General features: G+C 30.1%; 2 protein-coding genes across 9 annotated transcripts; both read left to right on the top strand.

The window, feature by feature from the left end:
• The first annotated feature begins 4,917 nt into the window (after positions 1-4,917).
• LOC105115456 (inactive protein kinase SELMODRAFT_444075-like) lies at positions 4,918-10,395 on the top strand. 2 transcript variants are annotated; one of them, XM_011012341.1, is made up of 9 exons: positions 4,918-5,582; positions 6,286-6,440; positions 6,581-6,675; positions 6,906-7,945; positions 8,190-8,350; positions 8,527-8,603; positions 8,688-8,835; positions 9,007-9,156; positions 9,641-10,012. In XM_011012341.1, the coding sequence occupies exons 1-9, from the start codon at positions 5,414-5,416 to the stop codon at positions 9,656-9,658; spliced, it is 2,013 nt and encodes a 670-aa protein (XP_011010643.1). In that variant the 5' UTR covers positions 4,918-5,413; the 3' UTR covers positions 9,659-10,012. The 2 variants fall into 2 exon arrangements, with proteins under 2 accessions (XP_011010643.1, XP_011010642.1); XM_011012340.1 differs by lacking the exon at positions 9,641-10,012 and adding an exon at positions 10,066-10,395 and having other exon boundaries at positions 4,919-5,582.
• A 3,311-nt stretch (positions 10,396-13,706) lies between these two features.
• Positions 13,707-18,827, top strand: LPXA (bacterial transferase hexapeptide repeat-containing protein). Of its 7 annotated transcripts, XR_840345.1 has the most exons (12): positions 13,738-13,937; positions 14,038-14,147; positions 14,306-14,430; positions 14,531-14,639; positions 15,509-15,601; positions 15,694-15,810; positions 15,910-15,993; positions 16,200-16,304; positions 17,937-18,023; positions 18,112-18,239; positions 18,354-18,405; positions 18,500-18,827. XR_840345.1 is itself a non-coding variant. In XM_011012343.1 (11 exons), the coding sequence occupies exons 1-10, from the start codon at positions 13,793-13,795 to the stop codon at positions 18,229-18,231; spliced, it is 1,095 nt and encodes a 364-aa protein (XP_011010645.1). In that variant the 5' UTR covers positions 13,738-13,792; the 3' UTR covers positions 18,232-18,239; positions 18,500-18,827. The 7 variants fall into 7 exon arrangements, 6 of the variants coding, with proteins under 6 accessions (XP_011010649.1, XP_011010648.1, XP_011010647.1 ...); XM_011012343.1 differs by lacking the exon at positions 18,354-18,405; XM_011012342.1 differs by lacking the exon at positions 18,354-18,405 and having other exon boundaries at positions 18,467-18,827.
• The last annotated feature ends 1,144 nt before the right edge of the window (positions 18,828-19,971 follow it).

Here is a 19,971-nt window from a genome sequence, read left to right as displayed (position 1 = left end):
GAGCTATGAGAGAAACTTGATTTGTTGTTAACATAAGTTATAATTATGAATGCTTGATGAAATTTACAAGTATTAGCATTAATTCAATAAGATGATTAATGTAATCATTTTAACAATCTATAATCTGATTGGAACCTCTTTTGTGTGTGGTTTCTAATTGAATAATAAGAGATTATACTATACTTGTTTGACATACCATTAGTGGATCCTCTAACCTTGACATTGTTTATTATCACTGTTTAATCCTTACGTTAATTTTCCATCTCAAAGTTCTCATCAACTTTTCTTCTTCTTCTTCTTCTTCTTCTTCTTCTTTTTCTTTATTATTGTTGTTGTTGTTATTATTATTATTATTACTACTACTAATATTATTGTTGTTGTTGTTATTGCTACTATTGTTGTTGTTTATAATTGTTGTTTATAATTTGTATAATTAACCTCCTTGTGGTTCGACCCCGGTTTTGCCAGGTTATTTATTACTTCGACACTACTGCACTTGGGAGAAGACAACAATCTTTTGGTCGTGTCAACTATCATAGCACAAACCGTATGGTATAACCAGCACCTATGCTATGAAAGAAACTTAATTTGTTGTTAATATAAGTTATATTCATGAATTCCTGATAATATTTACAAGTATTAATATTATTTAAATAAGATAACTAATGTAATCATGTTAACAATTTATAATCTGATTGGAACCTCCTTTATGTGTGGTTTCCAATTGAATAATAAGAGTTTATACTATATTTGTTTGAAATACCATTAGTGGATCGTCTAACCTTGACATTTGTTGTTATCATTTTTCCTTACATTGATCTTTCATCTCAAAATTCTCATCAACTTCTTCTTCTTCTTCTTTTTCTATTATTATTGTTGTTATTGTTGTTGTTGTTGTTGTTGTTTATAATTTATATAATAAACCTTCTTATGGTTCGACTCTGATCTTGTCAAGTTATGTATTACTTCGACACTCCTGCATTTGGAAGAAGATATCAATCTTTTGGTCGTGTTATTTTTCTTTCATTAATATCTTGTTCGGTAATTAGGTCATATCTGGAGTTCTAGATCTCAGATTTAGGTCTACTTTATATGGATGGAAAGGTAAGACATAGTCCTACAACTTTCATATGGAGCCCGAGATCTAAAAAGGCCATTTTCAAGTCCAAATTGTAGCAACAACAAAAAAGCCCGAATATGTCCTCCAGCCCGAGCACTGTTTAGTATTTTGGCCATATCTGGAGTTCTAGAAGTCCAAATGAGCTGACTTGTTTACACAAGAAAGCTGAGACAATTGCCTACAACTTTCATGTTTTCAAGTGGCTCCAATTTAGACGTTATCAATGACTTTTTGGGCAGACAAGAGAAGATAAGGATTGTCATCAAGTCAAGAGTTGGCCACCCACTCATCAATTAGTCATCAAATCAATAGTTCCCAATTTTGGCCTATAAAAGGAGGCATTTGCCATGCATTTAGGCATCTTGGTTTTCAGATCAAGATCATGCTCTTGCTTTCTCTCTTTGTATTTTTTATGCTTTGCTTTCATTAATATCAAGTTTATGCCTTTCATTTCCTTTCCTTTACTTAGTTAACTTTTATCTTATTTATGTTCTTATCTTGTTTATTTATGTTTCTCTTTTTTATTATATTTAGCTAAATTTATTATGTCAAGGTGAAAAGGTTACACTAATGGTGTAAGAATAAGTATAGTTTAAACTTAATATGGACTTTAATGTTTGAGACTAACATGTTTTATATTTGTTATATTGTTCACTCTTAATACTTTGTTTGTTAAATATTTAATCTAGATTTATATTGTATAACACTTGGTATAACAAATACTTGGTATTTTCATAGCTTAACCGTATGGTGTAAGCGATACTTGTGCTATGAAAGGAATTTGATTTGTTGTTAACATAAGTTATAATCATGAATACCTGACAATATTTACAAGTATTAGCATTATTCGAATAAGATAACTAATATAATCATGTTAACAATTTATAATTCGATTGAAACCTTCTTTGTGTGTGGTTTTCAGTTGAGTAATAAAAAGAATTTATGCTATACTTGTTTGAAATACCATTAGTGAATCTTCTAACCTTGACATTTGTTTTTATCATTAGTTGATCCTCATTTTGATCTTTTATCTTAAAGTTCTCATCAACTTCTTTATTATTATTATTATTATAATTACTACTACCACCACCACCACCACTACTGTTATTGTTGTTGTTATTGTTATATTATTATTGTTTATAATATATACAATTAACCTCCTTGTTGTTCGGCCATGGTCTTGTCAGGTTATTTATTACTTCAACACTCCTGCACTTGAGAAAAGACATTAATCTTTTGGTTGTTCAACTGCCATATCGATTTGGATGGCCATCACCTAACATTCTCAAATTAATATCAACATCAAATTCAATCAAATCTCACTCAATTCCTCAACATACTAAATTTTTAAATTCATCGGACGAAAGGTCTAGTCTCAAGATATATAACTTGGTACTTCCAATATGGTAAATGATACAATTATTGCTATTAATGGTTTTTCCACCCGCTATAGAAGATATATTTTGTGAAAATCACAACAAAACACAATGTTAATTTGTTAATATAGCAAATTATTCAAGCTACATTAAACAATTTAAAAATCAATAAAATCATAAACTAAACCCTAAAACCCTAGCACTAATACAATGAACACAATAAAATTCATCGATTTTTCTTTCTATATAAGATAATGTATACACCTATTGAACTAATTTTATATCTAATTAATCTCAAGTTATATTTTAATTAGGAAAAAATCAACAAAAACCTAAGCCTAAACCCTAAAGCCCTTATCAAAAAATTTATAAATTAACCAAGTAAAATAACAAATTAATATAAGGAAAGGTGCATATATCTTAAATTGGTTAAAAGAGGTGTATGTGGGTGGTGACGAATGTGATGACAATGATAGTGGAGAGAGATTGGTGGTTGTTATATCTAAATGGCTAGAGAGAGAACTGATGGATGAAAAGGAGAGAAAAAGGTGAAGTTTGTCACGTGGAAGGTAGATAGACAATCTTTTTATGGTGGAGAGAAAGATCGGTTGCGCTAAGTTGAAACAATATAGAGAGAAGTAAAGAAGAAAATAAATAAAGTAAAAATAAAAAAAAATATCTTCAAAATAATTAATTAGATGGTTATGTTTATAGTAAATAGAAGACCTATATATTACGTATTTATTACATGTGCAACTATTACTATTTTTATGCTAGAGTAGGAATTATTTTTTTGAATTATACTAATTTAAAAAATAAGAGTTAATGTAAAATAAAAACTCAAAGTAAATATCTAATTTGAGAAGCGCTTCTACTTAAAAACTTGTTGATATATATATATATATATACACGCGCGCGTGTTTTGTTGTTGTGTTTTAATAAAATAAATAGTAAAATTAGTACTGGTGCTGATCATACTCCTGGGGAACAAACCTAGTATGTAGGGGATGATATGCAGCCAAGTAAATCATTCGAGATAAGTAATAAAGAATACAAAGACAGCAATGTACTGTTAATTAGTAGATTAAAAAATAATTTTTTGAAAAATTATGCAACTTTTCGAAATATTTTTGTTTCGCAACTAAGGTTGAAGCAGCTTTGTTGTGTTGTGTTTTGAAATATATTAAAATTATATTTTTTTAATTAAAATTTTTATTTTATTTTTAAATTGTTTTGATATATTAATTTAAAAAATAAATTTTTAAAAAATAATAAAAAAATTATTCTAATAAATTTTTAAACAAAAAAAATACTTTGAATCACAATCTCAAATAAACCTAAATATACAAACAATTTTGATGTTGTGAATATTTTTTAGTTCCGTCATTGGAAATGATAAAAAAATTTCAACTATGTTATTTATATATTTTTTTCTAGTTTTTATATTTTAAATTGTGTTTGGATATATCTTAAAAGTGTATTTAAGTTGAAAAGATATTGAATTAATATTTTTTAAATATTATTTGATAATTTTGATGTGTTTATATTAAAAATAAAAATAAAATTAAAAAATTATTTTAATATATTTTTAAATTAAAAATATATTATAAACTACGTATAAAGGGAGCAAAAATCTTGAAGCCCTACCCTTCTTCAATTTGAGAGAGAGGGGGGTGGATAGACCATGTGTAAGGAATTTGAAGAAATATAATTAAAATTTTTTAGCAAGAGTTTTTTGTTCATGTGATAATGTGAAGATTTTTTAGGTCTAAATCTTATTTTAAGTTCTATTTTTAGTTTAAAGAAATAATATATCTGCATTTAATAGATCTAATTCATAAAAATAATCTGGTTCCATCACATATATTATAAAATAATTCTTATAAATACATGTGAAATGTAAAAGATATTATTTATTAAATGAGTTAATTATTATTTTATTGTGCAAGAATATTTTTAGGTCTGAAATCTTATATTTGATTCTATTATTAGCTTTTTGATTAAGAAAAACTGATATATTTATTTTTAATTAATCTAATTCATAAAAATAATTAAAATGTATGTAAATGTCAAGATATTATTTATCAATGAGTTAGTGATCATGTATACTAAACCTATATGCATCCAATTTCTTATGTGCCAAAACTTTTGATTTTATATATGTATATAAAATCTCTCATTTCAATGCCCCCCGCAACGTATGAGTGAATATTTATTACAGAGGTGCAATCTAAAAAAAAATTAATAACAAAAACATTTTTCTAAAGTAATTATCCTAGATGTTTGAGTATATGTTGTAAATATAAATTATAATTTAGTTACCATAAGTGGTTTTTTTTTTTTAAGATGTATCCTTACTCACAATAATGATGTAAAATAGCATCGTGGAAAAAGTCACCTTCAAATTGTGTGATTGTGCGTGTGGGTGTGTGTGGGAGTGGGTGGGATCAAGAAGCCAGTGTCGTCAAGCAAAACGGACTCTTTCCATCTGTCTTTTTTGTTTGTTTTATGCCTTGCCTCTCGTAATGATCTACAAGCCGGAGTGGAATGTGATCGAACCCCCAGCTTCAGCTTCTGTGTCGATCCCCTCTTTTCTTAAGACCTCAATCCTCACGCTTTTTGCATGAACAGTAGAAAAAAGAAAGAAACTTGTGCTTTGCAAGGACTGGTATGCTGCGCTAGTTTTGCTTGATCCAAAGTAGTTTACATGAAAACTAAACTACCCCAGTTGGGAAAAACGCATGTCAATTGCCACTTTGGAAGTATCTTGGTTTTTGTGTCACGTTGAAAATGCAGTCTCAATGATTTTGTTTATGCGGAATTTTGATGGGTTTGTGGCTATGGAATGTTGTGTTAAACAAGGTGGAGGGTTTTAGAATTTTTTTTTGGTGATTTGCTGGTGGTGTAAGGTACGGATATGAATGAGAAAGTATTTTCGTCAGTTGTGGTTGCTGGGAAAGTGGTGGTGGTCGCTGTTAAGGCGTCAAAAGAGATACCAAGGAGTGCTTTGGTGTGGGCTTTGACTCATGTTGTTCAACCTGGGGACTTCATTAAACTACTGGTTGTCATCCCTGCTCACTCTGAGAGTAATGCTCTTTCTTCCTCCCTCCCTCCCCACATAATCATTAGAAAAATTCTGATATTGATGGTTTAGCAATAAATGCCTTATCCTTTGTTTGTTGGGCTTTATTTCATGTGATACTTGGACTAATATCTTTGTGTAAAGGATTCTTCTTGTATGAATTTGGTGGACATGCCACAGAATTATGTTGTAAATTCTGCATCACTAATATATATAGCCTTTGCCCATCTTGCGATAATTTATTTCTTAACACGAGAAATAGCAGAACACAGATGATCTTCAGATTTAGATGGCTCGATGGAAAGTTTGTTTGAGCTTAGGAACTTCATCTTGTCTTTTAAATCCTTCAATTCCAAAAGTTTAGTAAAGGGAACACACGCATAACTTAGGATGTCAAATCATCTTGATTTACTAACTGTAATGCCATATCCAATATTGGTTCTTTACTTCATTTTCCGGTCTCAAGGTGTTAACAGACCTTCTAGTAAACCTATAAAAGACAGCATAGTTATATCGGACCAGCTACTTGCCAATGTTGAACTTAAATTCTCAGTAATAAGCTTGACTATACATTGAATCTAATCAAACATTTTGCGATGTTGAGTTGAGGACCTGTGGTGTTCATTTTCTCACTTTCGTCTATGTCCATTTATACTGACTTCAAGGTTGACATTGGTGACTGATGTGGATGAAATATTATTTTCCAGGTAAAAAGTCGTGGGGATTCTCAAGATTAACCAGTGACTGCACTACTGGTCACTGGAAGTCCCAATCAGGAACCTGGTTAGATCAAAAAGACTATGTTTCGGATTTGTTCTCTGAAATGATGCTTCAAGTCCATCATGTTTATGACCCTGAGAAGGTGCATTAATTAATTTTTCAGAATTAAGTTGTAACACTCTTCCTTCTTGTATTGAGTCATTAATTAATTTGTCAGAATTAAGTTGTAACATTCTTCCTTCTTGTATTGAGTCGTTTCCACCTTTTGATTTGTCTGAACAGATGAAAATCAGGGTAAAAGTTGTTTCTAGCTCATCTTCTGGAGTTGTGGCTGCTGAAGTGAAGAAGGCTCAATCTAACTGGATTATATTGGACAAGTAATAAAAATAATGTAAACCATATTTTCTTGCATGCTAAAACATGGACATTGTTTCTTAAAAAACTTTTGGATACTAGAATCATAGCTTGCAACTTCATGGTAGTTGATATCACAACAGTTATTATGAGCTTACCTCTCTGGACGTTCAAAAACCTTATAGCGGAGATATTGGTGTTATTTCCACTTATTCTACCTGTTCAATTAACAGCCACTCATGTTTCTTGACAGACATCTGAAGCACGAGGAGAAAAGCTGCATGGGAGAGCTAAAATGCAATATTGTGGTTATGAAACGTTCTGGAGCAAAGGTTCTCCGTTTGAATTTGATTGGATCACCAATGATGGAACCACAGATGCCTTTGTCATTTCCATTCAATATAGAAGAAACTTCAAAAGACTTTGACAGTAAGCATGAACAGCTAGATGTACTGAGAGGGCCATTTGTGACTCCTGCAAGTAGTCCAGAGCATGAATCATCACTGACTCCAACAGATGTTGGAACATCATCAGTGTCAAGCTCAGATCCAGGGACTTCACCATTATTTCTCTCAGAAATTTATGGGAATCAGAAGAAAGAGCATTCATATATTACTGAAGGAAATTTAAGCCTTTACGAATCTGACTCTGATTTGAATACCGAAAAGCTGGCTCCTTCATCAACAAGGTTATATTTCCAGCCATGGATGGATGACATTCTTAGTTCTAGTGGTGAACTTACAAAAAATCTGGTGGAGGGTTTCAATAGGCCAAATGATACCGATCTGGCTTCCACATATAAAAACATGCTGGAGAATTTATCTAAGCTTGACCGAGAACCTGACATTGGAGTGCTGAATTACAGGACTGATATCAACTTAAGCAAAAGTGTTAGAAAAGCAATTTCCTTGTCCACAAATGCTCCTCTTGATCCTCCTCCATTGTGTTCAGTATGTCGACACAAGACTCCCATATTTGGAAGTCCTCCTAAGTGGTTTACTTATGCTGAACTGGAACATGCTACAGATGGATTTTCACAAGAAAATTTCTTAGCCACAGGAGGATTTGGTTCTGTTCATCGAGGAATGCTAACGAATGGCCAAATGGTTGCTGTAAAGCAACACAAATTGGCTAGTTCTCAAGGTGATATAGAGTTCTGCTCTGAAGTTGAGGTTTTAAGTTGTGCACAACATAGAAATGTAGTGACATTAATTGGATTCTGTGTGGAGGACGGAAGAAGATTGCTGGTTTATGAATACATTTGCAATGGCTCTTTGGATTTACATCTTTTTGGTGAGTTCTCGTACAATGAGTGCAATATCACTAGAAGTAAAATGATTTACCGAGCTCACCTGGCTTATCAATTTCCAACAATCATGGCATCACTTGGTCTGGAAATTTCCCTTGATAGACATAACAATCCCATTAGAAATGAAATGTGCTACCCTAGTTTTTATGTAATTGTAAAAATTGATTTACTAATAAATCCTCTCATTTCTGTGGGAAAGATGGTTAACAGAACTGTGTTATTTTTAAGGATGTGATCAAGATCTGTTGAAATGGCCTGTACGGCAAAAAATCACAGTTGGAACGGCAAGGGGGTTGAGATATCTTCATGAAGAATGTAGAGTCGGCTGTGTTGTCCATCGTGATATGAGGCCGAACAATATCCTCGTCACCCATGATTTTGAACCATTAGTATGTCATGTTCTTATATGTCTCTATGACCTCATTGCTAGCTTTCTGTTGTTGATCACCATTCTTCTCATCACAGTACAGTTTTCTTCTGTTTTAATTCTTGTTTCATGAAATACCTGTCATTTTTTTGCTTGTTCAATTGATGTTTGATCTGGCTTCCATTTTTTGTATGTCAGGTTGGAGATTTTGGACTGGCAAGGTGGCAGCCAAATGGAGACATTGGGGTTGACACAAGAATAATTGGAACATTTGGGTAAGATTATACCTATTTTTTCTTTTCATCTGTTGTATCTACTAATTATTAGAAATTAAGTGCAAAATCCCTGCCTTCGTTCAGGTATTTGGCTCCAGAATATGCTCAAAGAGGCCAAATCACAGAAAAATCGGATATCTACTCGTTCGGGGTAGTATTGGTGGAACTAATCACAGGACGGAAAGCTGTTGACATAAACCGACCCAAAGGTCAACAGTGCCTAACTGAATGGGTAGCAGTTCAAGAACTCTAGTTTTAAATATGTGAAAATCTAACATGGGGGTTAAATTCCATGAATTTTTTTATGAAGATGTTTTAACCTGTTTTGTTAAAAGACAGAATGAATTGTTCTCTGGTTTGTCTTGTCTCTTGTTAATTGCTTATGTCATTAAATCTGGAGCAGGCACGTCCACTCCTAGAAAAGCATGCTATTCATGAACTGGTGGATCCACGCTTAAGTAACTGCTATTCAGAGCTAGAGGTCCATAACATGTTGCAATGTGCCTCATCATGCATACAGCAGGATCCTCATTCAAGGCCTCGCATGTCACAGGTAATTACAAAAGTTCTAGAGAATGAACTGCATTTCTATATTGTATATCACAAGTGCTGGTTGTTTCGTGTACTGAATTGCCAATACTCATCAATTTCCATTTCCATTACACGACTTCCATTGTATCCCATAATTTTTGTGCGATGAGCAGATTTATTTCATAACCATGTCAACGCTTACAGATAGGAAAGAAATTGCCTGCTATTAAGCATGCATTGCCTATGATTGAACTAGTATCACAACAATGCTTGATGGGAGGATGCACCTGGTTAAATGATAATTAGACCACTAATTTATGGTGAGAATCACTTGCACTGGCCAGCACAGAAGGCGCACCTGGCTGTTTCTTGGTGTTAGTTCCACATTGTCAAGTTAATCATTTGATTCACAACCCAGGAATGACCAACGATGACTTGTTGAACAAGCATTTTCTATATCCAATTCTTAATCAAGTCGAAATAAATGATTTACTGCTGAGCTGCAGACAATGCTTGAAAAGTAGCAGAAAAAGAAGTCATGAGGAAACCGACGGCATCAACTTGTAGTCTTCGTCAAAAGGAGCTTTTAGGTTAATTTGGAGCCAAATTGTGATAAAAGTTGGTTCCCTAGATGCTTCTATTAGTAGTTGGCGTTCAGCATTCACTGATAAGAAGTTGCTGCAATCAATGTTCAGCCATCTGCATTCACATCTAAATAATTCATCGTCAGACCTTGTCACTATCTGGATAGTACATATAGGAGATTGAATGATAGAGCTTATCCAGTGAACGGTGCTTCAGTTCATGTTGCTTAATTACTGTTGTTACTGCATATGATCATGCATAACTTGATAATTAATAGATAGATTACTTACTACAAATTATATGCGCGTGCGCCCGTGTGTGTATATCATTTTGTTTGTTTGTAAAGGTGCTCCGGATGTTGGAAGCTGGTGACATTGTCATGAATTCAACAAATCTCATAGATATTTCACAGAAAGCAACAGTGTAAGGGAGGCAACAAGAAGAACGGAAGGGAAGCTAGTCTTTTGGCAGGTCATTGGAGTGGCATTAGAGGAGAGTTCTAATTTACTACATGCCAGTTAAAACTCTCACTCCTTAGCTCGTCCTGATTTAAAATGAAGAACTCATTGTTTTATTTTTATTTTTATTTTTATTTTTTGGATGTATAGCAGTACGCAAAGGCTGCGAAATTTGTCTATTTTCTCTAGTAATTCATTTTTATGTTCTGATTTCAGACTAGTTGGGGTGAATTCATGATATATATATATGCATAAACGAGAAACTCAAAATACAAGGGAGTAATATTATGACACACACACACGAGGTATTGAGCGAGTAAGACTATGTTTAGCAAGATTTTTGCAACTAGTTTAAGAAATTTTATAACTTTTGACTGTTATAAATATATTTGATCATTATAAATAATTTTTAACTTAAAATTATAAAATTGAGACAAGATTCTGAGTTAATAAACAAATTGAAATCTTTATCTTTTAATTTATGAATTCTAACTTATACATGTACTCTAGGGTTTTTTGAAATAAAGTTTTAATTATCCTGTTAAGGGGATGTTAAAAAGTGTGATAATAGTTGTTTTTTAAAGTGTTTTTTATTTGGAAATATATCAAAATATATTTTTATTTTTATTTTTAAAAAATTATTTTTGATATTAGTATATTAAAATAATCTGAAACCATTAAAAAAATATTAATTTTTTTTCAAAAGTGTTTTTAAAATGCAAAACAAACATTTTCTAGATAATTTAGGATTATTTAGCGAAGATTACTTGAACATTAAGTTTTTTTATTTTAGATTTGATCAATTTTGTTAAAGCTAAATTCTCACAAATCATAAATCATTCAAGTATTTAACTTTTAAAAGTAATTCATATAAATCACCAATGAAAAATCTTCTATATTCTTTTTTAAAAGAGAGAAATTGTTATTTATTTGGGTGCTATATTTTTTTTTTTTTTGGTGTTTCACATCTTTCTCTGCCGTATTTTTTATAGTTAACATAGTTTTTCTATATACATAAATATGAGGCATAATATTCTCTATCTGATTCTTCTATGTTTAAAATTGTAATTCATTATATTAATTACATTTTAGTCTTTATTTTTGAAAACATATTTATAATTAAATTGCCATTGATTAATTATTTCATTTTAATATTTGATCAATTGTTCTTTTGTGTGTGACTCATTAGATTTCTTAATATGTTGGTCCAAATATAGATCACAATTCTAAATAAAATAGAATAAAATAAAATAAATAATTTAATTTATTATCAATTCAAAAAACTGATTGATTTATATTTGAAGATCAAGTACAATGTTTAGCAACATGTTATAATCTCACAAATATTAGAAAAATCATAAGTGGTTTGACTTAACTTTTCAATTAGTAATTTCTCAATATAATTACCATCCATTCATTAAGAATATTTTAATTTAGATATTATAACATGAAGTATATCTTTTTTGTCAAATCATGTTTGTTCTTAACACTATAGTCATTAATCATTTAAATATTATTTGAAATTCTTTTTAAATCTCATTCTACATTGCATAATAATTTCACAATTAATACTATTTGAGAACATGTGAAATTTTTTTTTTCTAATTCATCTAGGGTGATGAATTATCTTTTTATTACTGAAATATCTTTATATAGTTCATATTATACATAATATTTGCTTATTTGTTACCTATTATTAAAACATATAATGATTAAAACATAATATTTTCTATATAAGATAATTTAGTAATATCATGTATAACAATAACTTACACAATTGTTACGTTAGTCTTCTCATAAACACAAGTAATTTATTTATTTAGAATTATCATATAAGTCGGTTTGGTATATATATCATTTAATAAATAAGTATATATTAGTTTTAAGTATCCCTCATACCTCAATTTATAAAAACAACTATTTTATTTCATTAAAAAAAATATAATATGTATCAATCTCAATGACTATAATTAATGTCTAATTTTAATAAAGCATCAACCATGAAAATTTAGAAAAAATAATTTTGATGCAATATAAATCCCAAAATTATAATAACTTTATAATTTTCTTTACAAATCTTTTTATTATAAAGATTTTATCTTTATTATAAACTCATTAATCAAATATTGGATTCATTAATCACATATAAAATGAATATTAAAGATAAAAAACATTTTTATTAATAATAAACATTAATATAATGTATAACCAAACAATTGGTTATAAAATATATAAACTAATACGTATAATATTAAGTTTGAATTTAGTATTGAGATTTCTAGCAAAAAATTCACTTTTAGTTCTTATTCATGAGAAGATATATTTTAAATCTCATATTTCTGTTAATATATATATATATATATATATATAATTCTTCATTTATTTCCAAGTACTATTATTTAGACAATATTTATACTTTAAATATCTAATATATTTATTTTTAATAATCAAAGAAATTACTATTGGAATATATTATTTTCAATTTTAATTACCATTCATTTATATTTTTAATAATAGATATTATTATCCAATAAAAAAATAATTTCTATAATTAATAAAATATAAATATATTTTTATGAGTTTAATCAATTTAAATTATCATATAACTCATTGAAGCTATATGGAACCTTGGAATTGAATTCAATTCCAAGGGTGAATTCAGTTTATGTGTTTGAAATTATTTTGAGGATATTGACTTGAATTCTAAATAAAATTAAAATTATAAACAATAGATAAAATGTAAATTAGAAAGAGACCATCTTATTTTCAATTTAATTCCTCTTAAAATTAACATAAAAATAATATTATAAAAATACAGTCTTTTTTTAATTAAGATTTAACAAATGAAGAGTTAGAATTAGAGGGAGAGGGGAAGGGGAAAGGAATATAAATACAGGGAAAAATATTTTTTTGAAGTGAAGAGAGACATCTAAACATATCTTTTATAAAAATGAATATAAATAAATATCTTCCACTTTTATTAAATATAAGTTAATGGTAAAATTGTTAAAATTACTAATTCAATTATATAAGTATTCTAAATAGTACAATTGAATTGAATTATATAATTTAATATTTTATTTTAAAAAATAAAAAATATAATAAATTATTAATTGTATTTAAAATTATATATAAAATTAAATTTAATTTCATATATAATTTGATATCAAATGAACATTAATAAATTAAAACAATAACTTTCTACACACAAAAGTGGCATGTGACTTAGCAAAATCTTTTGAAAATAAATTAATTAGCTTTTTTTTTAATAAAAAACTGATATATTAATCCTGCACCGAACATGACTAATTTAATATTATTTTGTTTTAAAAAAATATTTTTATTTTTTATTTTTGTTTTAAAAAAAATATTTTTATTTTTTATTTTTTCTTTTCTATTTCATAAAGAAGTAAATAAATTGGAAAAGAACAATAAAATAAAAAAAAATAGCAAGTTAAAAAAAAATGGTTTAAACAAAAACTCATAAAGGGACTATTTAATTCATTGTTTAGAACTTGAGGAACTAATTTATAATTTACTCGTGAAAATTGAAAGGAGTGGCAGAATTACTCTCCTAATTTCCCTCCGAACGAATCCAGTTCATCATCGTCATCGATGGCAGCAGCTACAAATTCCATCCTCCTCAAACTCAAACCCAACATAAAAACAAAAATCTGCAACCCACTATTTGGCTTTGCTCGCAGTAGCAGTAGTGCTTCACCCTCTATCCCACACTTGTTCTCCGCAACAGCACTCCCATGTGATGTCTCTCTCTTCTTCAATTTAATTGATAAGTACTCCTACTCTACTGTTTACAACAACTTAGCTGAATTCCTTTTGGTTTGTGATCGTAGAAGCAGATGCAGATGCTGATTCTGATTGTTCAAGCGAGATTAAAGCCACCGCAGACGCAAACCCTAACTTAATTCACCCCTCCGCCGACGTCCACCCTAACGCTGTCATTGGCCACGTAAACAATCTCATCAATGAAGCATACTGATAATTCTGCTACTGTTTTTTTTTTTTTGTTCTTATTTTAGTTCTAGAAACAAATTATTATTGTTGTTGTTGTTGTTGGTGGTGGTGGTGGTGCTGCTATTTTTATTTTTATTATTATTATTTGTGTAGGGTGTTTCAGTTGGTCCATTTTGCACAATCGGATCTTCAGTAAAGCTTGGAAATGGATGTCGATTATATCCCGGTAGCCATGTTTTCGGAGATACTGAGATTGGGGATCACTGTCTTTTGATGCCGTCAGTTCACTTCAACAATCACTGATTAATTACTGTTACTATGTGGATATATATATATATTTTTCTGAAAAAAAGACGCAATAAATTTTGTGTTAGACAGTGGTGCTGTGGTTGGTGATCATCTTCCTGGACGTACAGTTTTGGGATGCAATAATGTTATCGGTCACCATGCTGTCATCGGTGTCAAATGCCAGGATTTGAAATACAAGGTTCATTTTCCTGCTAATTTTTGAATCTCATTTATCGCCAAAATTATATTTGTGAAGCAATATTCATTATTTATGAAGCATTTTTTTAGACATTTAGTGATCTTCAACTTTTTTTATTTGGGGCTGCCTGATAAACTTTAGGACAGCTACTTTTCTTGTGTATACATCTATCTCTTGCTTTGTAGTTATGATTATGGATATGCCTGTATATTACATTACATGTACAAACTATGATCTTATTTTTTATTTAGAAATACTCTTTGCTGGGTAAAACTTCCTTGTTACTACAATGTTTATGTTATTATGAATGACCTTTTCCTTTAGCTATTCTCTGTCTCCTTTGCTTGCTGATAAAAAAGCCGTCACACAACTCTGTCAATGCTGATTGTTATGGAAATTTTATGTCATGATTATTGTGTCTTGTTTCTTTTTAAGGAAAAAAGAAGAAGAAGAAGCTCAATCACTTGGATTGATAAAGCAATTCACTTGGATTGATAAAACAATTTTGTAATAATGAACTTTTGTATATTGGCATCTATGTATTATATATCCTTTCTTCTTATTTGGTGTTTGATCTTGATAACTTTTGAGTTAGATTAGACTGTTACGGCACTGCTGTCTTATTCAGATAAAATTGCACATACATGTGAAGATATTGCCATATTTTTGTTCAATCTTCATCGATTTTTATTTGTCATAACTATTATCATTTTTGTTCAATGTTGATTACCATGGATATACTTGCACATATATAGAAGCTCAAATTTGAATTTTAAATGGGCATTCACTGTTTTTTGAACAAGACAGTTAATTCCTCTTCTTCTTCTTCTTCTGTCTTTTTTTTTTTTTTTTTTTTTTTATGGATTTAGCCAGGGGATGAATGTTTTCTTCACATTGGAGACAATAACGAGATTAGAGAGCACACTTCAATACACCGATCTTCAAAATCAAGTGATAAAACGGTTCGGCAATGATGCTAGTAGTATTTTATGAAAAAGGTCATACTTATGTGAAGTCTAAATTGATCAAATTTTGACTAGTATTTTCTTTGTAGGTTATTGGTGATAACAATCTTATCATGGGCTCCTGTCATATTGCTCATGACTGCAATATTGGCAACAATAACATTTTTGCTAACAATACTCTTCTAGCTGGCCATGCTGTTGTAGAAGTAAGTTCTTGTCTTTAGATATTATGGTCAGGGTTGATAGCTCCATTCTTTATAGTTATATGTTATATGTCATACTTGATTCAAGTGTTGCACATGTAGGATTACACTCACACTGCTGGAGCCATTGTTGTTCATCAATTTTGCCATATTGGTTCCTTTTCTTTTGTTGGTGGTGGATCTGTGGTATGATCTTTTCCTTTTATCTGGGTTTTAATTATCATTTTGTAAAGCCTTCTTGTGTGAAAGGGAACCTAACATGGATGTTGGTTGTCCAACATTGAAATGTAGCCATGTATCAGCTTCTTGTAGTACCTGACCTGTGCATGTGTTTAGTAGTCTATAACCAGCACGGAATTTTGATGTTATTTACTTATATCATATGCCTGAAGGTTTCACAAGATGTCCCAAAGTACACGATGGTGGTTGGAGAAAGAGCTGAGCTTCGCGGTTTGAATTTGGAAGGTCTTCGGCGTAATGGATTCACAGCCACAGAGGTTAGAATTAATTGAACTTTCATTTTGATGGATTTAATTAAGCTTACAGATAACCTACTTTTAATGTAAAAAATAGTTTCAAAATTTTTGGTGTGATTTACAAATTCCAATGCATTCTTGGATGTGGTTTACTTAGCTGCAAATCCAACTCCAAACACAGCAATATGCACTTGTGAGTGTATGCACACACACTCTGACACACATATTTTGCATAGATGGATGCTTTGGCAAATGTCTGATTTGAATTATGGTAGTTGTATGGTAATCTTATAGTGTAGTGTAACATCTGAAGTTCTATTTAGTGTAATTGTTATCATGGTTGCTGCACTTTTCTGTAACAATTTTGGTGATCATCTGATTGCCCCCATCCTTCACTTTTCTGCCAATAATTATTGATGGCATGATTGAGTCTAAAACCATCAAAATGTGCACCTTCATCCTGGTGGGTAACACATAAAACTTATGTCTCCACAACTTTGTCAGCAATTTTTGGGTGAACAACAAAATTTCTGTTCCAAAGCTGTTGCATCTTTTGTTTTCCATTACCTCACTTCACTCCAATTTTTATACCAATCACCATTTGCATCCAGCATCCACGCACTTCTTGTCCAATTTCATTAATGATCACATAACTTTTCAGCTACCAACTTACACTGAATGCTTTTGATAGTAGGACTGATTCTGTGTCCATCTAAACAAGGTGCAATCATGTGACTACCAATATGTAAAAAAATGTTTTGGTTGATTTTAGTTATTCATTCATTCATTATTATTATTATTATTATTTTTTTTTTTTTTTGGGGGGGGGGGGTGGTGTGGGGTGTTGTTCTAGATACCATTGCTTTCTTTTACAAATTTGTCTGTCTCTAATAAAGCTTGACTATTTTTTTTCATTCTTCAGTATATAATTTCTGGCTCCTTTCATTCTTGAAACTCCCTGTGAACCTTTCTAACATACATAGTGTTGTCTATAATTTTTATTTATTAATGTTGTGATTTGATGCCACAAATTTCACCCCATTTCCTGCAACCTTCCCCACTCTACTTCACATGGAGAAAGTAAGAATATCTACTTGGATATTACAGTGGAAGTGTGTTGAATCAATAACTGACATGGTTTAATGGAATCGACTCCAAAATCATCAAAGCAATGATGTAAATTGTTTAATAATTGGGCAAATTATTAATCTTCCCATTTCCTTCATCTTTCTATTTCATTCACTCTAAGAGTAGAGTGAGCGTGTTGGCCAATATTGTATGGTTAGACACCTGAGCTCCCATGCCATATTTATGCTATTATATAAAAAAATTGATCAAATTGGCTTATATATACTTCATGAGTGCATTGGCATCCAATAAGTATAAATTGTGGTACTAAGGAGAGCTCTCATCTCTTAAATTTATGCATGCCTCTTGTTGTTTGAGGATGTGTCAGGCTGTCATTTGAAATCTTTTCACATTTATTCGTAACCATTTAAGATATAGAATTGGTGAATTCTGCTTTTCTGAATAATGAACCTTATATTTCCAATTTGTTTTCACCCACATCTTTGCTTGCTTAATATTTTGAATTAATCTTCATTTTTCTGTCACATTAATGATATAATTGTATATTTTTGGTCAATGATCTAGATTAAGAGTTTGAGAACAGCTTACAGAAACATATTCATGCCTGTTGATTCTAATTCTACAAGTTTTGAAGAACGCATTACCAAAGTGGTATTACCTCCCTCCCTCTCTCCTGCATATGCAAGCACGCATGAGATATTTAATTTTAATACTTAATTAAAGAAAATGAATTGTACAGGAAGAGGACAAAGAACTGGGTAAGATACCTGCTGTATGTAGCATGATACAGTCTCTTCGTGATTCTTTTGCTCAGAATCGCCGTGGAATATGCAAGTTCAGATATTTCAGTGGCTCTTGAATTCTTTTGTGAGTTTCTACCTGCTTTTTTCCATTGGAAAGGATTTTTCTCTCCATGAAATGTGCATTCTTTGTAAAATAAAAAAGGAGTAAATATCGCACTATCCATGTCTTTGCTGACAGGGACCAAAATGAGATACATAGCAAACGGTCTAAACACTGAAATGTCCTCTTGGTATTCAAGTTACTAAAGTATTAAGGTCTTTTAATGTAGCATCACACTTTCATTTTTGCAGAATATGAATTGTTTGGACATCTTTCCTTTGCAGATTAACTACTGTTGTACTCTCAAGCCGGTAAAGACATGATTTTAGTATGAAAATAGAGAACCGTGTCAAGCTTCTTAAGGTATAGATATAGTTGGCTATATGGACTTGATTTTTGAAGTCTTGAAAGATAGCTGTAGATTTTAAATGTACCAAGGAGAAGGTGCAGGCTCAGAATATTAGGCAGTAACACTGAAGAATTTTGTGCATTTTTTGAAGGAAACATGTTTGTGATTTATTTCACACCACGAGGTATTATAATCATTTTGAGTGGTTAATACTATAAAGTTAATGCATTATTTGAAGAAGCTCACTGATTCTTCCTGGTTAATAGAGAAAAATTTATGTTCCATGCTTTCTGTGCTTTTATGGATCGTATGGTCTGATGGTACAAATTTAGGGATTTTACAAGAGAAATTCTATTTTATAGATCGTATGGTCTGGTTAATAGAGAAATTCGTATAGATCGTGCCTTCGATCGGTGATAGAGTGACATCTAATGGCTGATGAAATTCATATTGAAATATATTATGGCATCGTGGAATTGGGTTAGATTGACATGTGATTAATGTGAGTTGTTGATGGGGCCTTGTGTGCATATGACCCTTTTAATTGATATTAACATTAACATTTTTTTCTGTTAAAAGGGATCTTGAATTTGAATAATTATTTTAAAGTTGAGTTATTGTAAATTATAAGTTATTAATCATTAATAAAAAAGTTTTTATATCCTTCCAGGATTTGAGTTATTGTAAATTATAAGTCATTAATTATTAATAAAAAAGTTTTTATATCCTTCCAGGAGAGAGGAGAGAGAGGTTGTTATATTCTATTTTGTGTTTTAGATATTTTTATATTATGTTTTACTCACTAGAAAATAAAAAATATAATTTTTTATTTATAAAAAAATCTAAAAACTTTATAAATAAATAATATCAATTATTTTCTTAAATAATATCGTATCATATATATATATATATATATATATTATTTTAGAATAATTTTAAAAATTTATTTAATTAAATTTTTACTTGATTTTTTTCTAGGTTTTTAAATATAATTCAAGTATTAATTATATTTTAGTTTTTAATTTTTAAAATCTATTTACAATTAATTCATACTTGATTAATGACTAATGATTTTTATATGTGTGACTTATTAGGTTCTTTAATAAGTTGTTCTAAATATAAATCATAATTTTAAATAAAATAGAATTAAATAAATTAAATAATTTTTTTATTAATTCAATAATTAATTGATTTATATTTAAAGATTAAATACAATATTTAATGACATGGTATGATCTCTTAACTATCAAGAAAGTCATAAGTGGTTTGATTTAATCTTTTAGTGATAAGTTTCTTAGTATAATTATTACCTTTTATATTATGAATGTCTCGATTTAGATATTATAGCATGAAATATGTATATTTTGTTAAATTATGTTAGTTCTCAATATTATAGTAATTGATTTT

Source organism: Populus euphratica, unplaced genomic scaffold (genome assembly GCF_000495115.2).
Source record: "Populus euphratica unplaced genomic scaffold, PopEup_1.0 scaffold705.1, whole genome shotgun sequence".
NCBI lineage: Eukaryota > Viridiplantae > Streptophyta > Magnoliopsida > Malpighiales > Salicaceae > Populus > Populus euphratica.
Note: the sequence above shows the minus strand (reverse complement) of the source record. Positions and strands in the feature narration are given on the sequence as shown.

What these genes read in the sequence shown, in the direction of transcription:
- LOC105115456 (XM_011012340.1), top strand. Translation starts at nt 5,414, where the DNA reads ATGAATGAGAAAGTATTTTCGTCAGTTGTGGTTGCTGGGAAAGTGGTG. An exon ending in AACTGGATTATATTGGACAA is followed by an intron (nt 6,676 to 6,905) that starts GTAATAAAAATA and finishes GTTTCTTGACAG; the next exon opens with ACATCTGAAGCACGAGGAGA. An exon ending in CCCATGATTTTGAACCATTA is followed by an intron (nt 8,351 to 8,526) that starts GTATGTCATGTT and finishes TTTGTATGTCAG; the next exon opens with GTTGGAGATTTTGGACTGGC.
- LPXA (XM_011012343.1), top strand. Translation starts at nt 13,793, where the DNA reads ATGGCAGCAGCTACAAATTCCATCCTCCTCAAACTCAAACCCAACATA. An exon ending in CTAACGCTGTCATTGGCCAC is followed by an intron (nt 14,148 to 14,305) that starts GTAAACAATCTC and finishes TTATTTGTGTAG; the next exon opens with GGTGTTTCAGTTGGTCCATT. An exon ending in GCCAGGATTTGAAATACAAG is followed by an intron (nt 14,640 to 15,508) that starts GTTCATTTTCCT and finishes TTATGGATTTAG; the next exon opens with CCAGGGGATGAATGTTTTCT.